Source organism: the organism of the source record quoted next, unplaced genomic scaffold (assembly GCF_019419815.1).
Source record: "Pyrus x bretschneideri cultivar Hongxiangsu unplaced genomic scaffold, Pyrus_bretschneideri_v1 Contig265, whole genome shotgun sequence".
NCBI classification, from domain to species: Eukaryota; Viridiplantae; Streptophyta; class Magnoliopsida; order Rosales; family Rosaceae; genus Pyrus; species Pyrus x bretschneideri.
Window position 1 is genome coordinate 637,450 of NW_025999574.1, and position 20,329 is coordinate 657,778.

Sequence of the window (20,329 nt, forward strand, 5' to 3'; positions counted from 1 at the left end):
TTTGTATGATGACCGATGCGAGACTTTTTGCTTTATTCAACACTATCTACATATTTAGTGGCGAAGCTACAGAGAGACTGGGAGGGCGCCCGCCCCTCCCCTCGTCGAAAATTAAGCCCAGGAGCGTGGTTTCGCCCCTCTGGTCTCATCGTAATTAATAGCTGCACCTGCACTATAGATTGGTTTCTGGGTTTCTGCTTAAGTTTCTGTATGTTATTTATTTTTTTTCAAATCCCTTTAACGAAACGATGCCGTTTCATTTTGTATTAAAAAAAACCTCTTTAATCTTACTATGCCGTTTTGTTTAATGCATTAAAAAGAAATAAAAAATTTAAAGGGGACCTGTAGTATCCCACATCGCCCGTGAGGGCTTGGTCTTTGGGCCTTATATATCCATTGCCAACCTTAAGTTTCAGTGAGGCCTTTTGCGGACTCCCTGAGGGGAGAGCAGGCGCTGGCTACGGCTGAGTACCGGTCCGCAGGAACAAAACCGTGCGGTAGCTCTGTCTGCGGGCAGGGAATGCCAAAGCGGACAATATCACTGGAGCTGAGGGTTGGGATGTGACAATTTGGTATCAGAGCCAGACTCACGGTCGTGGTGTGCCGACGAGGACGTCGGGCTCCCTAAGGGGGGTGGATTGTAGTATCCCACATCGCCCGTGAGGGCTTGGTCTTTGGGCCTTATATATCCATTGCCAACCTTAAGTTTCAGTGAGGCCTTTTGCGGACTCCCTGAGGGGAGAGCAGGCGCTGGCTACGGCTGAGTACCGGTCCGCAGGAACAAAACCGTGCGGTAGCTCTGTCTGCGGGCAGGGAATGCCAAAGCGGACAATATCACTGGAGCTGAGGGTTGGGATGTGACAGGACCACTGTCCCCATGCCTTCCATTATTCAAAGAAGCCTTCACTTTTTGAAAACCAGTCCCCTTTTTTATAACCAATCAGAATACTTATGCCCCGCCCCCCCCCCCCCACCCCAAAAATCCCAGCAACAGTTTCACGTTTCAGCGCCTCCTGCCTCTGTCTCATTTTGTTGTCCCTTATTTCTCCTTCAAGCCAAGCCAGTCACTACTGCCAACCTCTAACAGCCAACTGTTGGTTGGTTGGTTGGTTTTTTGCTTATTGCTCAATTTTAGGTAAATTTTTTAACTTTCTAATTTATATTATCCCTAACCCTAATTGATTAATTAATACGAAATTTTAGTTAATTAATATAGAATCATAGAGTAATACACTAATATAGTTATTGATTATTGATTTTTGCGTATAAATATGAATCCTATGAATGATTATTGATGAATGAAATTATTGCCTAGAGTAAAAATTGAATTCTTGTTATTGATTAATTGATTATTGATATTAATTTATGAATTGAATTTTTTGTATTAAATAATTTATATGAATATTGGTATTGATTAATTGAATTGTTGGTTTAATTAGTTAGTACTCATATTGACTATAGTATAGTTTATTATAGGATTAATAGTCTATGACTTTTTTCTTTTCTTTTCCATATATAGTTACATAATGGAACGATACTATAAAAAATAGTGCTTAAATCCTCCTTCAAATATTCCGGCTAGTCCTTCTTCGAATATTCCGAGTAGTCCTCCTTCGAATATTCCAAATATTCCTTCTTCGAGTATTTCGGGTAGTTCCCAACAAAGTGAGGTAATTGAGTTGAATGAAATACTGGCTAATCTTCATGCAGACTCTAGACATAGACGTTGAATGCTTGATTATCCACCTAATTATCGTGAAGCAATTTGTCGACACTATCTCTAAAATAATCCTTGTCAACCTCAAGACCACATCATGCCTAGAAAAGTTAGCAACAATCGATGTTTTGTCACCCATTGGTTTGATAATTTTAAGTGGTTGGAGTATAATATAGTAAAAGATGCCGCATTTTGCTGTATTGCTATCTATTCAAGTGTGATTTTGATAAAGAGGGAAATGCCGAAAGTGATCACTGAGATTGAGTTTACAAATTGGAGGAAAGGACTCGACAATTTTCGAGATCATGAGAGAGGTGTTGGAAGTCTTCATAATAAAGCTTTACAACAAGCTAGAGATTTGATGACACAAAAGCAACATTTCGAAACATTTGTGATTAAGCAAACCGATGAAGTTTGCATTAACACTTTGTTGCGTGGCACACTTAATTGCACAAGATGGTTGTTGCAACAAGGTTTGCCTTTTTCATGGCGATGATGAATCGTTCAAATCAAGCAATAGGGGTAATTATTTGGAGCTTATGCAATTTCTTGCCGATCATAATGATAAAGTTAGGAAGTGTTTGAGAATACTCCCAAGAATCTCAAGTATACTTCTTCCGATATTTAAAAAATCTTGTCCGTGCTTGTGCTATTGAAACTATTGGTGCAATTATTAAAGATATGGAAGGTACATTTTTTTTTTCTTTTGGTTGATGGATTACGTGATTCTTCAACTAAAGAGCAAATGGCGGTGGTATTGCGTTATGCGAACAAAGAATGAGAAGTAATTGAAAGGTTTTTGAGTGTGCAACATGTCTCCTCTACAACTAGTAGCTCGCTTGAAGAGGTCATTAAGAGATTATTTGCTTCAACAAATTTGAGTATGTCCAAGTTACGGGGACAAGGCTATGATGGAGCTAGTAATATGAAAGGAGAAATAAATGGCCTTAAAGCAAATTTTGAACAAGTATCCTCAAGCATTTTATGTTAATCGTTTTGCACACCAACTTCAACCAACTCTTGTAGCCGTTGCAAATTGAAGGTGTCGTCATTTTCTTCAACAATGCTAGTATTTTGGTCAATACTATTAGATCATCGTGTAAGCGTTGTGATGCATTTAGAGAGAAACAACTACAACAAATTAAGAAAGGTCTTGATATTGGTGATCTTGAAACGGGTAGAAGGTTAAATCAAGAGATTAGTCTCATGCGTCCTTATGATACATGTTGGAACTCACATTATGGTACTATAGTTAGTATTATTTTCATATTTGAAGTTGTGGTAGAGGTGCTTAAATAGATTAAGGATGATACCAACCAAGACAATTTAGGTGAAGTAAGTAAGTTATTCCATGACATACAAACTTTTGATTTTGTATTTCTCCTTTTTTTTTTATGAGACTCATATTGAGAATTACAAATGAGTTATTGCAAAAGAAAGATCAAGATATTGTGAATGCAATGACATAAGTGGAAGTATGCAAGCAAAGACTACAATTCTTGAGAGATGATGACTTTGGGGACTTGCTTGATGATGTACAAAAATTTTGTCAAGAGCATGATATTGTCATTCCTAACATGGAGGATTTGAGTTTTGTACTCGAAAAATCAAGGCGTAAAGCTCCAAGACTCACAAACTTCTATTACTATTGTGTGGACCTCTATTTTCAAGTCCTTAATACGCAATTAAAGGAATTGAATGATTGCTTCAATAAGGTAAACACCGAATTGCTTCTTTGTATGGCATGTTTGAGTCCGATGAATAAGTTTGCATCTTTTGACAAAGGAAAAATTGTTCGTCTAGCCCAACTTTATCTTTAAGATTTTGATTGTATAGACCCTATGAATCTTCCAATTCAACTTGACAATTACATTCATGATATGAAGATGCATAGTGAGTATAGTGAGTTTTCATCATTGAGAGGAATTGATGATCTTGAAAAGGAGTTGGTGAAGACCGAGAGGTGTGCAAACTATATGTTAGTGTATAAGCTTCTTATATTGCCTTTAGTGTTACCAGTTGCAACCGCTTCGGTGGAGATAGCTTTTTCTAGAATGAAGATTGTGAAAACACTATTGCATAACAAAATGGTAGATCAATGGTTGAGTGATAGCATGCTTGTTTACATTGAGAGAGACGTATTTACTTTTATTGATAGTGAGCCTATTATGCGGCATTTTCATGATATGAAACTTTGTCGGCAACAATTGTAATTTGTTTGTATTGATAAATCATGGAAGACATTACTATATAAAAGGATTTGGTTGTTGCTATTCTTTTGAACCTTGCACTCTTTTAACTTCGCCCCCTCCCCCCGTCAATTCCTGGATTCGCCATTGTACATATTCCTTCTTACTTTTCACACAGTCCATGTTAATTTTTGTCTTTTGATCATCTTCAATTCATTTGAATTGACAACTATAAATTGAGATGTATGTAGAAGATATGAAGAAGTGTGTTTATAGCACCTCTCTTTTTTTTTTGTACACACCCATGTGCGTGATTTTCACCATGGGAAGCAAATAGACCTATAGAAAAGTCTCCAATCTCGATAAAAAGGGCCACCAAAGGTGCTAGATTTTCACAATGGCACAAGCCCTCTTCAATAAGTCGATTTTATTCAAAAACATGAGTTGTGATGAAATGCCACATGCAAGACAGAAGCGTGATGATTAACATAATTTAATAACTTAATTTAGGGTTATGCTAGGAAAACTAAATTTGTAAATAAAATTGTATAAACTAAATGATATGGATGAACTTCCCTCAAGGACTCTGGAGGAACCATTGGAATGGGGAAAGCGGAAAACCTAGCTTCTCCTTCAGAGGGGTTGGCATGCAATTTGAACTTGTATTTTCTGAGAAGGGCCACTTGAGAAGTTTGAGAGCATCTCTAAATCAGTCCTAATTATTAAGAGGCGATTTCAAGTTCAACGATATATTCAAGTGGTCTTTGGCAGGGAAGTACATATTGCGCAAGTATCCCATCAATGAAGCGTTAAACGAAGAATTGTGAAGACACCTAGGATGCGTCTATTAACTAAGAATTGGAGTAAGTAGAATAAACAAGAATCGGAGGAAGTAGGATAAACAAAAATTGGAGTAAGTAGGAATCAGGATAATCAGGAATTGGAGTAACACATGACTCGGAGTAAGTAGCAATCAAGGTAAGCAAGAATCGGAGTAAACATGACTCGGACTTGGACGTTCCAATTAAAATGTTAATGTCATGAATGAAAATAGAGCTAATTCTCATTGAAACTATTTACAATTTTTCAGAATTGGAATCAAAATCAATTTTTATTACCAAAATCCCTTTGTATAGAATAAATGAGTTGTGTTTATTATTTTCCTTTTATCTAAATTAATTTTGTTAATTAAGCAACCTACACAATGTTTCAATTGAAATAGATTGTGTCACTGTATTGAACAAAATCACATATTATTATGGTGTTTTTTATTTTTTACGTTCTCATAGAAGGAGAAGTTGTGATCTAAGAAGAAGAAGAAAATGTTCTGTGTAATAAGAAGTTAGATTGATAGAAAGATACTCGTGTGTTTATTATAATTGAACTTGCTAAACAAGACCAAATAAAATAAATAACAAAAAGATAAAAAGCTAAAAAGGGAAGAAAAGTAAAAGTCCAGCAACTACTTAAGAAGCAACACGCGTGTCCAAATGAATCCTCAATATCAAACTTGGAACTATATATGCATGCTCATTTATAAAAATATAATTGTTCCTTCGCCAAGAAACTTATTAGCTTGTGATAGCTTTTTCAAGTAAGTCTAACTTAGACATCGAAGTATCATTGGCTCACACCACACAATGTATCAAGGTTTTACCTGTATTTTCTTTATTGGTTACAAAAGTATTCCAAAGTAATTTTAAGCTTGCGTACAATTTTTTTTTTAAACAAACGATATTATATACATTAAAGGAGAAGGGGTGGGTTTAGCCTCATAATGAGCTAGCAATAATGTGGTTCAAATTCGCCTTTGGCAATAATTGAACCTAAAACCTTTCACTTACAAATGAAGAGGAATACCACTAGATTATAGTACTAAGTGACCTAAGCTTGCGTGTAATTCATTCTACACACTTTTTCTTCTCTTCTATGCTTGAGTGGAAATTTTTGCTTGTACATTTCCTACACTTAATTCACATAAGATAAATCTTAGTAAATGATAATTGGATTAAGTATCTAAAATCCCCCAACCTTTTAGTGTAATTTAAAATCTCCCAACCTATTGAAAATGTCACATTCGTTAAGTTCCAATTAAATTTTGGTTAAATTAACTAGGGCTTACCTTACCTCCAACATCAATAGAAAGTCATGGAAACATGACATCCACCAACTAACAGTCACTAGCACCATCTTCAAGCCATCACCTCTAAACCCAACGCATAGCCACAACATCACCCTACAACTCAGGCCACCAACATCAAGAACATGGGGGTTGCTAAAATGGTATGAACCGCCATGATGTGGCTACCACCATCTTCACTTCCTTCAAAGAAGAACTGAAAGGAAATTATATAAGTAGAAACAAACTCCTTGAAACCCTATTTGAATTCTTAACCCTTTTCTTTGTTAGGAAGTTTTCCAATCTTCATTTTGTTTTTCATTTTATTTGTGAATTTGTTTATTAATTAGTATTTTTTTCATCTTCATGTCTATTATTTTAGCATCCAAGCAAGCAAATAAGTGGAACCTCATTGTCACATGCACATTTAATGATTAATTGAGACTTTTCAGATGCAATATTTTCAATAAGTTGGATACTTGTTTGGAATGTTTGAAAATGTTGAGACCAATTTGGAATGACACTAAAAGGTTGGGAAGTTTTAGGAACTTAATCCATATTAATTTGGTTACAATTAATATTGGCATAATGTGATTGTGTAAATCCTAAATAGAGAGATAAGTTGGGAAATCTTTTGGGATCTAAAAGATATTTTCTATTAGACTTTGTATTATTTTATTTTATTTTTTGGTAAATTACACAAAACTACCTCAACTATGGGTCGAACCACAATCTCATACCTCATGTTTTAAACATTACAATGTCATACCTCAACTTATAAATTCATTGCAATGTCAGACCTTCATTAAATTTTCTGTCAGTTTGACTGTTAAATAATGACTTGATAATAATGGGACACACTCATAATTTAAAAATTAGGGTAAATTACAAAAAATTACCTCAACTATTGGTGTCACGACACTTTCATACCTCATCTTTTAAAATTGACAATGTCATACCTCATCTTACGAATTTGTGTCAATACAAACCTTCGTTAGTTTTTCTGTTAATTTCTCAGTTAAGTGCTGACGTGGCTAGATATAGGACCCATTTTTTATTTAAAAAATAATTAATTATTAAAAAAATAATTAATTATTAAAAAAAAAACCCATCAATTGGTGTCCCCCCTCCCCAAAAACCCAGATCCCTTTCTCTCCCACCAACCTTAAGCTGGTCCCTGTTCATGTCGAGGAATCGGTGTCGTCGATGATGTTGATGTGTTCCTCGGGAAAAGATTGAAGGCTCTAATCAACTACTTTGCATGCATGGACGGGAAGCTGGACCTGGCGAGCCCGAGAGGGTTCGTGAAGAGAGAGAAAGGTGATGAGGTGAGGGAGGAGAGAATTCGTGCGTTCTATGGCTTGTAAGTCTGTGTTTCGAGGAGAGAGAGAAAGAGGGAAATGAGAAAGGATATAAGGGAATCTGGGCTTTTGGTGCACCTTCTCGAACCTCGCCCATTTTTTGAAACTTGATTCTAGGAATTGATGGTTTGTGTGTGTAGGAGGGGAAGGGGATCTGGGTGTGTGTATGAAGGTGATGGGTGTGTGGGAGTGGAAAGAGAGGGTGACGAAGGAAAGTTGGGGGGACCTGGAAAGGTTTGGTGGCTGTCGAAGAGAAGAAGAAAAAAGGTTGGTGAGGATGGAGGAAAGGGAAGGCCGGATCCCTTAGGTCATTTTTTTTATTTTTTTTTAGTTTTTTTATTTTTAATTTTTTTTAATATTTAATTATTTTTTAATTAAAAAATGGGTCACATCTCTAGCCACGTCAGCACTTAATTGAGAAATTAACAGAAAAACTAACAGAGGTCTGACATTGGCACAAATTCGTAAGATAAGGTATGACATTGTTAATTTTAAAAGATGAGGTATGAAAGTGTCGTGACACCAATAGTTGAAGTAATTTTTTGTCATTTACCCTAAAAATTAAATAAGTGAAGAATTTTTTTATCTGAAAAAAATAAAATTATTAAAAACCCTATCTATCCTCGTGTCTCTCTCCCTCTTCTTCTCTCTCATCGCTTCTTGATGGTCGTCTGCAACGAGTCATCTGTCATGGAAGCCACCTGAACTCGAGATCCGACTACCGTATGAGCTTCCTACCGGCGATTCCTGGACCTGGCGATGATCGAGACTTTCCCAATCCTCGTCTATCCGTCGTTAATGTTCTAAAGATCGGCAAGGGAGCTCTCGTGTGTCGTGAGAATTTGAAGCGGCGTAATCACCATCGCCGTTGCTGATGTGGTTGCCGCTACTGGTGGAATCGAGGGCGCTAAGGATTTTGGAGTAGTGGAAGGCATCGTTCTGGGGAAGGAGGAGGAACTCGATGGAGTCGGGGGATGAGATCTTTTCGGTGAGGTAGTCCGCGCATCTTCTTTCCTTCATATAGTGCGTATTCTTCACCGATGCCCAGAAATCATTTTACCCATAACATCATGGGTTTAAATTAAAAATTAAATCTTAATTTTCTCCAGTAGAGAAATCGTCTAGTGTTTTGGTCCAATGGCTATGAAAGTTTTGTGGGATTTGAATTCCACTCCGGGAACTCGTAAATCTATTGGGATTTTAAGGGTTTGTAAACTTTGATTTGTGAGATTTGGGAATCGCGGCCTGCTTGTAATTGCCGAATCCAAATTCAATGCACGGTTTTGGGATCAAAAATCGGGTCTGCACTCTCTTGTGATTTTTTGACTTGGGTTTTAATTTTAGTTTTTGAAAAAAATTATATGCTTTGGTTTGTTTGGTTGCTCGGAAAATATGAGAGGGGGGGGGGGGGGGGGGGGGGGGAGATTGGGGATGAAAGGGGATGGAGGGTTCCGGCTGAGAGAGTTGTTTTTTTTTAATTGATTTTAATTGTAAATAAAAAATTATTAATTTGTTATTCCAATTGTCAAAAGAGTGGGCTTTGCTTCTGACATATCATCATTTAACAATTAAAATTAATAGAAAATTTAACAAAGATCTAACATTGCAACGAATTCATAAGTTAAGGTATGACATTGTAATGTTTAAAACATGAGGTGTGAAATTGGAAAAAAACTTGTATGGGGCTTGGCTTGCAACTAGATTTCGCTGAATGACACTACAATCCACTTAAAACTTGCCACATGACAAGTTTTAAATATATTCTTTTATCATTCTTTTATATTTAAAATTTTTATGATTATTTTTTTAACTAATTAATATATTATATATATTAATGTTATGTTTCCTTTTTTATTTCTTTCCCCTTATTGTTTTTCTTCCCAAATCCCCCCAACGTGGCAAATCTTAAATATATTCTTTTATCATTATTTTATATTTAAAATTTTTATAATTATTTTTTTAACTAATTAATATATTATATATATTAATGTTATGTTTCCTTTTTTATTTCTTTCCCCTTATTTTTTTCTTCCCAAATCCCGCCGGCCCCCCCACCCCCCCACACTTTGTTTTGCCGTAGGTCATAGGACTCCCTCTCCTTTTTTTCTTATCCAGTTTCATTTATTTCTTTCTTTAAATAAAATAAAATAAAATAAAGTTATGCACCCACTCCAAGTTTATCATGGAAAGCAACCAAGTATCTGTAAGCTTCAACGTTTGAATGCACCACCATTCCGATTTTCAGATCTTCTTCAAACTCCATTGCCTCAGCACCAACCTATCAATTGAAAAAAAAAAAAAAATCAAAGATTAGACTAATGTATTAATTAAAGACTCGTAATAAAGAAGGTAGCAAACATAGAAGATACCCTAATTCATATTATAAATATAAAAAATCCAAAAAACCTCACCCGAACCCAAAAACCCCCAATTAAAAGAAAAGAAAATAACCCTACTACATCTATATATGTGGGTTATTCATGTCACATGATCAAAGCAACTATTGTATAAAGAAAGAAAAAAAACTTACAGATTCTTAGTTGCTTTCCATGATAAAATTGGAGTGGGTGTAGAACTTTTTTTTTTTTTTTTAAAGAAAGAAAGAAACGAAACTGGGAAAGAAAGAAAGGGGTGAGAGTATTGAAACCTAAGATCTACGGCAAAACAAAGTTGCCAGGGGGGGTGGTGTGGGGTGGATTTGGGAAGAAAAAATATAGGGGGAAAGAAATAAAAAAGGAAACATAACATTAATATATATAATATATTAATTAGTTAAAAAAATAATTATAAAAATTTTAAATATAAAAGAATGATAAAAGAATATATTTAAGACTTGCCACGTGGCGAGTTTTGAGTGGATTGTAGTGCCACTCAACGAAATCTAGTGGTAAGCCAAGCCCCACTCAAGTTTTTCTCGTGAAATTGTGGTTCGATCTATAATTGAAGTAGTTTTGTGTAATTTACTTTTTTTTTTTGTTCGAGTGATAGCATTAATAAGTTAAATGTTAAATGTTGGAAGCAAATTATTTTGTCCCTCTTATTATTATAAATAAAAGATTAAGCATGAAAAATATCAACGCAAATCCTCACGCCCTTTTATTTTCTTTACCGTCTCTCTCCCTTCTTCTTTCTCTCTAAATTTTAGATCACAACAAATTTATGTTTTTTGATAGGAAAGAAAATTTATGTTGGCAACTGTAAATTATATAAAAGTAATAAAACAAAGAACAAGATTTTATAGAGACAAATAACTTGACATCCATGGATGCTTGAGTAATAAAATTTCCAAACACTGCATCCCCTTCCCCCCATCTTCTCTTATCAACTCAAAATCTCAATTTTCCGATCTTAAAATTCGGAACTTGTTGAACAATTACTAGCGCCCATTAAAAAGCCATGAAACTTGTTGTAAGTATTAGACTGAAGTGGGTAATTTTCAAAACTGATGGGCTGTTTGGAAAAGATGAGTTCGACTCGATGATCGACTTTTGTAGCTTTGATCCAAACTCATATACGATAATAGTATACTATTAAAACAAAAACAAAAAAAAAATATTTAGCATGATACTTTAGCATTTTTGGTTGTTGATATGAGATGCTACATACACAAACGAAACAAGATTCTAAGCCAAAAAGAATCGAACCAAATTGAACACCATAAGCTTGATAAAACACGAGTAGGTATATCTCATATCATAATACAATTAGAAGAATACTAAAAAAATATATTTCTCTTTAATCATTTGACATGTGGTGTATCGACTTAAATTCCAGATAAACAGAAAAATCTCTTCATTTCAAAGGTGGGATGGTGTGAAGCAGAAGCAACAAAATTGATGGTGCAATGACGTTTAAGCCTGTTGCGTATGGAGTTGCCACACAAAACAAATATTTCAATATTATCATATTTTATATATGCAATTCAACATAGCTAAGAAGAATTTCTAAACATCTAGAGAGAAAAAATTTGAATAAAGAGTGAAGAATGATGATCGAACAAGGCACGTAACAATCAAAATTATGGTTGATATGATTGTTTTTTTTGCTTAATTATGTACATATATGTGACTTCAATTTCGATTGGCTTTGAAATTTCAGCAAAGTCGATTCCTCAACCATCAGAATCAGTCCAACGGTTATTATTTCAACCATGGCGGCTTCCAGAACTTCTCTTTGCTTCCGATGTTCAATGACATTAGCACAAAGTTTGTTTTATTTTCTTCTTTTAAAAAAAAATGAATTTCAATTTTTAATAACGTAATTTAGAAATATCTTAATTTGGAAAGCAACTTTGTTTATATGTAATTAATTCATTAATAAACTCAACGCTCTCAAAATGTACCTCTCTTATGGTTTGACTATTCTAAATATGTACACGTATGTACAACAATATAGCAAACAAGGCATATATTGCGAACTAGACCATGACTTATGATGTTTGTCAGGGAGAGGTTGAAATACTTTTGTGAATTTTCTTAATTTCCGAAAGAATAGATTGGCATGGTTAGGCCATCAGCTGATCACCTTTATTTATAAACATTGCAGGAGATGCAAAATGAAACATAAGACGTCCCAATGCAAAAGTTAATGTTTTTAACAACTTTATCAACGAGAGTTTTGACAGTCTACATCATTTTTTATCAACAGATCGAAAATCTAATCCAATTGTTAAAGAGGTAATCTCTAATAATACCCCCAAGTCCAAGAAAAAGATGAATTATTAATGCCCACATTTTTTGACATGCTGCAACTTTTTTATTCTTCTTCTAATCGTTTGATAAAACAAATCAAAGAAGAATCAATGACCATAATTAAGAGCAAGTGTGCATAATTCATTCCCACAAAAAAAATATGTATATGTAATACAAGTCAAATTTACAAGAATACTTTTGCAACGAGCCATTAACCTACCTATAACAAGCCACAATTTAAAGTTCAACATATTTACAAAGAGGCTTATACAATGCCCCTTGACTCAGTTACAACAAATCAAAACGGAACACATTAGTACAACCTCACCGTAACATATCGTTCTCGTATTCATGTGAGTCAATTATATGACCTCCTCTAACCTAGTGGAGACTTCTTCATGTGGTTAAGTGCTAGTTCCTTGGATTTTAGTTCTCCCTCTCGTATATATGCACATTCCACAGTTGACCTTCAGTTCAAAACGAAGTCACCCTTTAACTGTTGACTTTCAATTTTGCAGTTAGCAGTTTAACTGTCAAGAAATGAGATCAAACACCGAATCCAAATGTAATCTTTTAAATTCAAATTTTTTATATATGGAAAGTTATATAGTGCTCCATCAGGAAAGGATGTAGAGTAAAACAAACCGCCCTGACCAGAATGCACATATGAATTTGTATTTTCTCTCACAAATTTAGAACAAACAATAATTATTCTTATTTTCTCACAAACCCAAAAGAAATTATCCAAAAAATCCATCCAATTTCTCTCAACCGAAAAATAAACCATAAGCAAATGATGATGCTTTATCTTAATGGCAGAAAGTAATAATGTGTATGCATTTTGGTGCGGCTTTGATCTTCACTAGTCTCCTTCTCCTACATGTGACAATTTACCACTAACGCTATCGTCTGTAAACAAAAATTAAAAAAATAAAAAGTCCAATCATACGGTAAGAAATTGAAACTCCATGATTCTTACCATGTTTTGTCAACTAAGCAATGGAAAAACAAAAAGGAGGAAAATTATTTTTTCCATGAATTTCCAATGAAGCTTCTCCTGGGAATGAATTGTTTCGTATATAATTACAAACTTTCCTTTATTAATGGGAACGCCAACATATTTTGCTAATTCAACACTTCCTTTTCTTCCCCAACAATTCATTTCTCCCAACCTTTTTTTTCATTTCCCTTTATTAATTGTTTCTTACAAAACAAGTGATGGACTAATCTCTCTCTCTCTCTCTCTCTCTCTCTCGTCAAGTGTTCATAGGAAGAAGAGGCTGCTGGTTTTGATGGAGAAATCACGGGTTGCCGGAAGGTGCCATAATCAACCCTGGTTTGTCCTCCTAATTGCTTCATTTCTTTTAGTCTTCGTGTTGCTTTTATCCGACTATTCGGCTCTAAGCGCAAGAAGAAATACTCAACAGGTCACCTATTTTATCACCAACTATGCAAACGTAATAGTCAACCAAGATAATTCTACCTCTCTTCCATATCATGATCATTCTACTCCAATATCATCCAATCAAACCGATATTTGGCTCACGCTTAATGTCACAAATTCGAGTACTAGTAAAGGTATTCCTGCACAGTTTTTTGGCCATGGCAGAGAGCAAAATCATAGCATCGAGTCTGTTGTCATTAGTAATCCACCACCAGTACAACTGATATCTCCACCACCAGTACAGCCGATATCTCCACCACCAATACAATCGTTATCTCCACCACCAGTACAACCAATATCTAATGAGATTGGGAAGAATAACTCTGACGTTGATTCGTGCTCCGGGCAATATATTTATGTTTATGATCTTCCTAGGAGGTTCAACCAGGACTTGCTCAAGAATTGCCATTCACTCGTGAGATGGATTGATATGTGCTCCCACTTGTCAAACATGGGACTTGGTCCAAGAATTCACAATGCTAAAGGAAAACTAGTGGGAAATGGTTGGTTTGCTACAAACCAGTTTTCATTGGAAGTTATTTTTCATAACAGGATGAAGCAGTACAGGTGTTTAACCAATGATTCGTCGTTGGCCTCTGCGATATTTGTACCCTTTTATGCCGGCCTTGATGTGGGACGATACCTCTGGGACTACAGCACCTCGGTGAGAGATGCCTCTCCTCTTGAATTGGTGAAGTGGCTTTCGCGTAGGCCCGAATGGAAAGCAATGTGGGGGAGAGACCATTTCTTAGTTGGAGGGAGGATTGCTTGGGATTTCAGGAGGCTGACAGACAACAACTCCGATTGGGGTTCCAAGCTCATGTTTTTGCCCGAATCCAAGAATATGACATTGTTGTCTATCGAATCGGGCTCCTGGAACAATGAGCAGGCAATACCATACCCAACATACTTCCATCCCTCAAAGGACAGTGAGGTGTTCGAGTGGCAGAGAAGAATGAGAAACCGAAAAAGGCGGTACCTCTTCTCTTTCGCTGGTGCACCAAGGTCCGATTCGAAAGACAATATTCGAGATATGATTATAAACCAATGCCGGTCTTCAGCCGCATGCAAACTTGTAAGCTGCTACAATGGTGCAAAAAAGTGCGACGACCCTCTAAACGTAATGAAGGTGTTTGAAGCATCAGTTTTTTGCCTGCAGCCTTCGGGAGACTCATACACGCGTCGATCAACGTTTGATTCCATCTTGGCAGGCTGCATTCCAGTTTTCTTCCATCCGGGTTCCGCCTACGTGCAATACTTGTGGCATTTCCCCAACACCCCATCTAAATACTCCGTGTTCATATCCGAAAACGATATTAAGGATCAAAAGGCGATCATCAACGAGACGTTGCTTCGAATTCCAAAGCATCAAGTGGTAGCAATGAGAAAGGAAGTTATAAGATTGATTCCGAGAGTAATATATGCAAATCCAATGGCATCTAGGTTGGAGACAGTTGAAGATGCATTTGACATAGCGGTTAAAGGAATGCTTGACAAGGTAGCGAAAATTAGGAGGGACATGAAAGAGGGCAAGGATCCTGGCGTCGCTTTTTCAGAACTAAACGGTAGAAAATTTGATATGCCTGCAGGTTAACTTTTTGCAGTTTTTTCTTGGAATGTGTCCTTCATTACAATGTAAATATGTAAAGATTTCTTTATGGATTATGAAATTTTTTTTATTAAGATGCTTTTCTCAAACATTATTTGTTAGAAAATTTGGTTTTGGCCAATAATTTTTGTGAAACTTTAGGTCGAAGTTGGGCGCTATCAAGAGCTCAAGGTAGGGCTGGGCCGGGCCCAATTTTGAAGGGACCAGACCGGATTCGGGTTTAAAAGAAACAGGTCGGGCCGGAGCGGGTACAACCAATTTTGAAATAGAAACCAGACCTAACCTAGCCCGTTTCAGTACAAATTGGGTCCATGAGTCCTTTTTTTTTTTCTTCTTCTTCGTCGACCGAGTCAAGAGCGCTCATAATCGATCGAGTCGCACCAGATTGGGCAGTCACCAGCCGAGTTTGGAGCCTCGTGACTCATGTGGTGGCTGCTGTGATGTCGACGCAGTCGATTCGAGGGGTGGGAGGGAGAAAGAAAACCCTAAAGTTCTCTAAATCTAGGATGTCATCGAGGACTTGAGATGGACAATCGAGGTTGCTAGGCCATCGTGGTGGTCGCCAGGGCCCAGACTCGCAACAGTGGTGATGTCGAGGTGGTGGAGGAGATGACTGATGGAGAATGGTGGAGTGTGGGTGGAAGAACCATGGAGGGGATGATGCACGCGAGAGAGAATAGATCGAGGACTCAAGTGACAGACAGAGAGGAGAATCGGTGGTGTCATGGTGGGGTGGTGATGATCGTGACAGCAATGATGGGTGACGATGGTGATGAATCAGTGGTGTCATGGTGGTCTGCATTCGGTGATGTCGGTGAGGAGAGATGGGTGACGATGGTATTAAGCCCACATGGGGCATTGCCTTGTGTATCGTGGCTGTTTGGGCTGGGTCACTCGGAGAAGAGAAACAAATCCCATCCAAAATTAGATTCCATTCATTCCATTTTAGAAATGGGTCGGCCCGGGGCCCCATGCTTCTATAGACTTAGACTCGCCCCACCCCGTTTCTTCTTTAGAAAAATTAGACATGTCCTGACCCACAGTTCCTAGACTCATTTGCCCACCCTCAGTTCAAGGCCTATGTGGAGAATTTGAATAAGAACTGCTAAGTGACAAGCAATGATCTACAAAATGAAATTAATGCATAGTGTGAACTTTGAAAAGACGATAGGAAAATTGTGATAAGTATGTGAGACTATTTTCTTACCCATCATGTGGGTTTAGAATGAGCTTTCACTTGGCATCCATTCATGGCTACTTGCGAAAATTATGTGGGTTCCTATTCATATCGGCTGCAAATATTATGATACAGGTATTTAATTACGAAGCCATACAATACAAAAGTTGAGTTATAAACTTAGAAATTTTGGAATCAATACATAAGATTCAGATTATAAACTTGGAAATATTCGTATTCAATAATATTTGGTATGTAGTCCAATATCTGTGGATAATGCCCCTGCATCCCGAATACAGAACTTCCCCTCCTTTTAATAATAATAAATTAAAAAAAAACTGGAGTCGGATCGGAATGTTTAATGGCGGAATCGAAAATTTCAATCCAACTCCTGTGGGGATTGGGCCGAGCATAAAATGGATTAAAAACAACAGGAATGTACGGAAAGCTGAAAATGGGCCGGATGTAGCCTAAAGTGAAAAAATACCCGACCCGTAATCGCTGTAGTCATTTTTCAGTCGCAACAAAAACCCTAGCTCTTGGCTTTACCTACATCAGTATATCGTCTCTTGCTCTCTAACTTCTCTCTCGGAAGAACGCTCCGCCTCACAGGTCTCTCTCACTTTCTGTTTGTTTCTCGAGAAAATTGAAGTCAAAATTCTTCTCTTCGCATCTACCAATTTTTTTCCACTGTAAGGCTGATACCAAAGTTTGGGTTTTTTTTTGGCTTTGCATATTTCAGATCTAAAGTCTGAGCGAAGCGTTTTTCTGGAACAGCCATGGCTCTGGTGAGTTTTAGTTTGTTTCTTCTGATCTTCCAATCTCAGTTCTCGTCTCTGATTGCACTGTAGTCCTATTCTTCTTATCGTTCACAGCTGTCGATTTGTGTTTCGATTGCATCTTAAAAAGTACGTAATTGAGTGATCGTATGCGTTTGGTTTCACCAATGGCCGGTGTAGATTTGGTTGATGATGATACAGTTCAATTTTAGATGTTGTTATACTGATCTGTTTTCGAAATTAGATTTGATTTTCAGGTTGACCTGATATTATTGATAAAATACCAGAAAACCCATTTGAACTTCAGCAATTTTTAGGGATTTGTTCTGCTTTAGTTCACTTACATCATGTTCAGATAAAGAAATTTAAGATTACTAAGGAATTTTAAAATGATGGTAATTGAAATGACAGGATTTTATTTTCTAGAATTTGTGAATTTTCTTGTTTGGTTAACCTAAAGAAACAATGGAATTGAATACAGAATTTGTTATTTTTAGACTCTTAGACTCTCAATCATAGAAATTGGGAAATGACACCTATTTACATGGAATTTAAACTTGTGAATTGGAGGTCCCAAATTCCAAGTTTTTTTCCACGCAGAAATTCTAAATCTCGATGTTTATGAATCCAAACAAAGGAATTGGTGCGTATCAATTTATAAATTTTGACTTTTACCCAAATTACAAGTTTATTTTCGTCATCCAAACATAGTGTTAATGTTCAAACCTGTTTTAAGTTTTTTTTATATGATTTGTGGGTGTGATTTGGTTTCAACTATTATGTTATCGGCATCAATTTTGATATCTTTGTTTTCTAATAAGGTTTGTATTGTTTACTTTTCAGGTTTTGCATGCAGGGAAGACAAACAAAAATGGTTACAAGGCGCTCATTGCTGCAGAGTATACTGGTGTGAAAGTTGAACTTGCACCTAACTTTGAGATGGGTGTCTCAAACAAAACTCCTGAATATTTGAAGTTAAACCCTATCGGGAAGGTAGACTTTTGTTTTCTAATTATATACATGCTTAAGGAAATTTTGGTTTGATTTTATGTATTAAAGAATCTATGTATAATTTCAGGTTCCGCTGTTGGTAACACCGGATGGTCCCATTTTTGAGAGTAACGCTATTGCTCGCTATGGTAAGACTATCAAATTATATTTATGCATTTTTATTGTTGTATTGGAAGTTAACTATGTTTTTGTGTTGCTTCAGTTGCACGCTTGAAAGCTGATAATCCTCTGTATGGTTCTTCTCTGATTGATTATGTAAGAAACTCTTATCCGTCTGTTATTTTTCCATGTGTAAACCTAAAGGCTTAAGTGCACCTCCCCTTTTCTGTTTCATCATTTTTCTCGGTCCTGGTGAAATAAGATTTTTGTTATGCTTACCATTGTATGTTATTCTTCAGGCCCATATCGAGCAATGGATTGATTTTGGAACCATGGAGATTGATGCTAACATAAGCAAGTGGTACTATCCAAGACTGGGATATGGCGTGTACCTTCCTCCAGTGAGTTACATAATCTTGATTCTTTGTCTTATATTCCCAATTTAGGTAGCATTTTTTTACGATTTGATTGCTTAAAGTGTGCTTATTTTGTTTATTCCTTTAGGAACCATGGAAATCGATCATTTATCATAGAGACAAGATTAGATATATATTTTGTTTAGTTAGTAGCGTCACATAGTGAACATTAATGGAATATGATAAATTTTTTTAATACCAGTTGCACTCTTTTTAAGGCTAGTTACAACGGATCCTGTTAGTTGTTATGGTCAGATATACAATCATGTCAAATACATTGGTTGATATGGTCAACACAAATTTGGTTGTGACACTTGACTAAAGTGAAATATATGATTCTTTCCCTGGTTTACAGTGTACAATCTATGTTGTTTATGATTCCCTCGTTCCTTCCAGCTACCTCGATGGTTCATTGGAGTCTTTATAACATTTTCTGTATATTCTAATTAGGCTGAGGAAGCTGCAGTTTCTGCATTGAAGAGAGCACTAGGTGCCTTGAACACCCATATTGCTTCGAACACATACCTAGTTGGGCATTTTGTAACCCTTGCGGACATTGTTGTCGTATGCAATTTGTACGTGGGGTTCACTAACGTCATGACTAAGAGCTTCACTTCAGAGTTTCCGCATGTTGAGAGATACTTCTGGACCCTGGTCAATCAACCGAACTTCAAAAAGGTACTGGGTGATGTCAAGCAGGCTGTTTCAGTTCAACCAGTTGTATCTGCAAAGAAGCCTGCCCAGCCTGCTAAAGGCAAGGTGAAGGAGGAGCCCAAGAAAGAAGCCAAAAAAGAGCCGGCAAAACCCAAAGCAGAAGCTGCTGAGGAAGTGGAAGAGGCTCCAAAGCCAAAACCCAAGAATCCTCTTGATCTGCTTCCCCCAAGTAAGATGGTTTTGGATGACTGGAAGAGACTGTACTCTAACACAAAGAGCAACTTCCGTGAGGTTGCTATTAAAGGTAATTATCCCAATGCTTGGTCTTTCTGGAATGTAGGAAGTCAAAAATACCAGTTGGGTTTGATAACCGTAAATTGGTGCTACACCTTTGTTTATTGCAGGATTCTGGGACATGTACGACCCTGAAGGATACTCTCTTTGGTTCTGTGAGTACAAGTACAATGATGAGAATACAGTTTCCTTTGTGACACTGAACAAGGTGGGTGGATTCCTTCAGCGGATGGATCTGGCCCGTAAGTATGCCTTTGGGAAGATGCTTGTGATTGGCTCAGAGGCACCATTCAAGGTGAAGGGGCTGTGGCTCTTCCGTGGGCAAGAAATTCCCAAATTCGTGATGGATGAGTGCTACGACATGGAGCTCTACAGCTGGACAAAGGTTGACATTTCAGATGAAAACCAAAAGGAGCGTGTCAACCAGATGATCGAAGACCAGGAGCCGTTCGAGGGAGAGGCTCTTTTGGACGCCAAGTGCTTCAAGTGAAAATGTCTAAATTCCTTCACCGGAAAGGGGTGTGTTTTTGGTCGGTCTGATCTTTTTTTGTTAGGGTTTCTTTCTGTGAGTGACCAAGTATAACTTATAATCCATGTTGTTGCAATTTAATTTTGGAGAATGGTTTAGACATAAAATTCCTTGTGATAGCGACATCTAATGCTCATTTTTATTGTGATTTGATTTCGTTACCTACCGTTCAATTTTAATCTAAATGACGGGATCATGGGATCTAGTCATTGGATCGGTTTGCTCAAAGGCCACAAACTT

The 20,329-nt window shown here is 36.8% G+C and overlaps 2 protein-coding genes across 3 annotated transcripts; both read left to right on the top strand.

Moving 5' to 3' along the window:
* The first annotated feature begins 13,023 nt into the window (after positions 1-13,023).
* LOC103945011 (probable xyloglucan galactosyltransferase GT14) lies at positions 13,024-15,219 on the top strand. Its single transcript, XM_009355518.3, has one exon. It carries the CDS (start codon positions 13,181-13,183, stop codon positions 15,113-15,115), a length of 1,935 nt encoding a protein of 644 aa, XP_009353793.3. The 5' UTR covers positions 13,024-13,180; the 3' UTR covers positions 15,116-15,219.
* A 1,587-nt stretch (positions 15,220-16,806) lies between these two features.
* LOC103945010 (elongation factor 1-gamma) lies at positions 16,807-20,250 on the top strand. 2 transcript variants are annotated; one of them, XM_009355516.3, is made up of 8 exons: positions 16,807-16,919; positions 17,050-17,095; positions 17,930-18,079; positions 18,165-18,225; positions 18,300-18,352; positions 18,496-18,597; positions 19,063-19,570; positions 19,671-20,250. In XM_009355516.3, exons 2-8 carry the CDS (start codon positions 17,087-17,089, stop codon positions 20,048-20,050), a joined length of 1,263 nt encoding a protein of 420 aa, XP_009353791.2. In that variant the 5' UTR covers positions 16,807-16,919; positions 17,050-17,086; the 3' UTR covers positions 20,051-20,250. The 2 variants fall into 2 exon arrangements, with proteins under 2 accessions (XP_009353791.2, XP_048443318.1); XM_048587361.1 differs by having other exon boundaries at positions 16,911-16,935.
* Positions 20,251-20,329: the final 79 nt, after the last annotated feature.

What these genes read in the sequence shown, in the direction of transcription:
- LOC103945010 (XM_009355516.3), top strand. An exon ending in GTTCTTCTCTGATTGATTAT is followed by an intron (nt 18,353 to 18,495) that starts GTAAGAAACTCT and finishes GTTATTCTTCAG; the next exon opens with GCCCATATCGAGCAATGGAT. An exon ending in ATGGCGTGTACCTTCCTCCA is followed by an intron (nt 18,598 to 19,062) that starts GTGAGTTACATA and finishes TATTCTAATTAG; the next exon opens with GCTGAGGAAGCTGCAGTTTC.
- LOC103945011 (XM_009355518.3), top strand. Translation starts at nt 13,181, where the DNA reads ATGGGAACGCCAACATATTTTGCTAATTCAACACTTCCTTTTCTTCCC.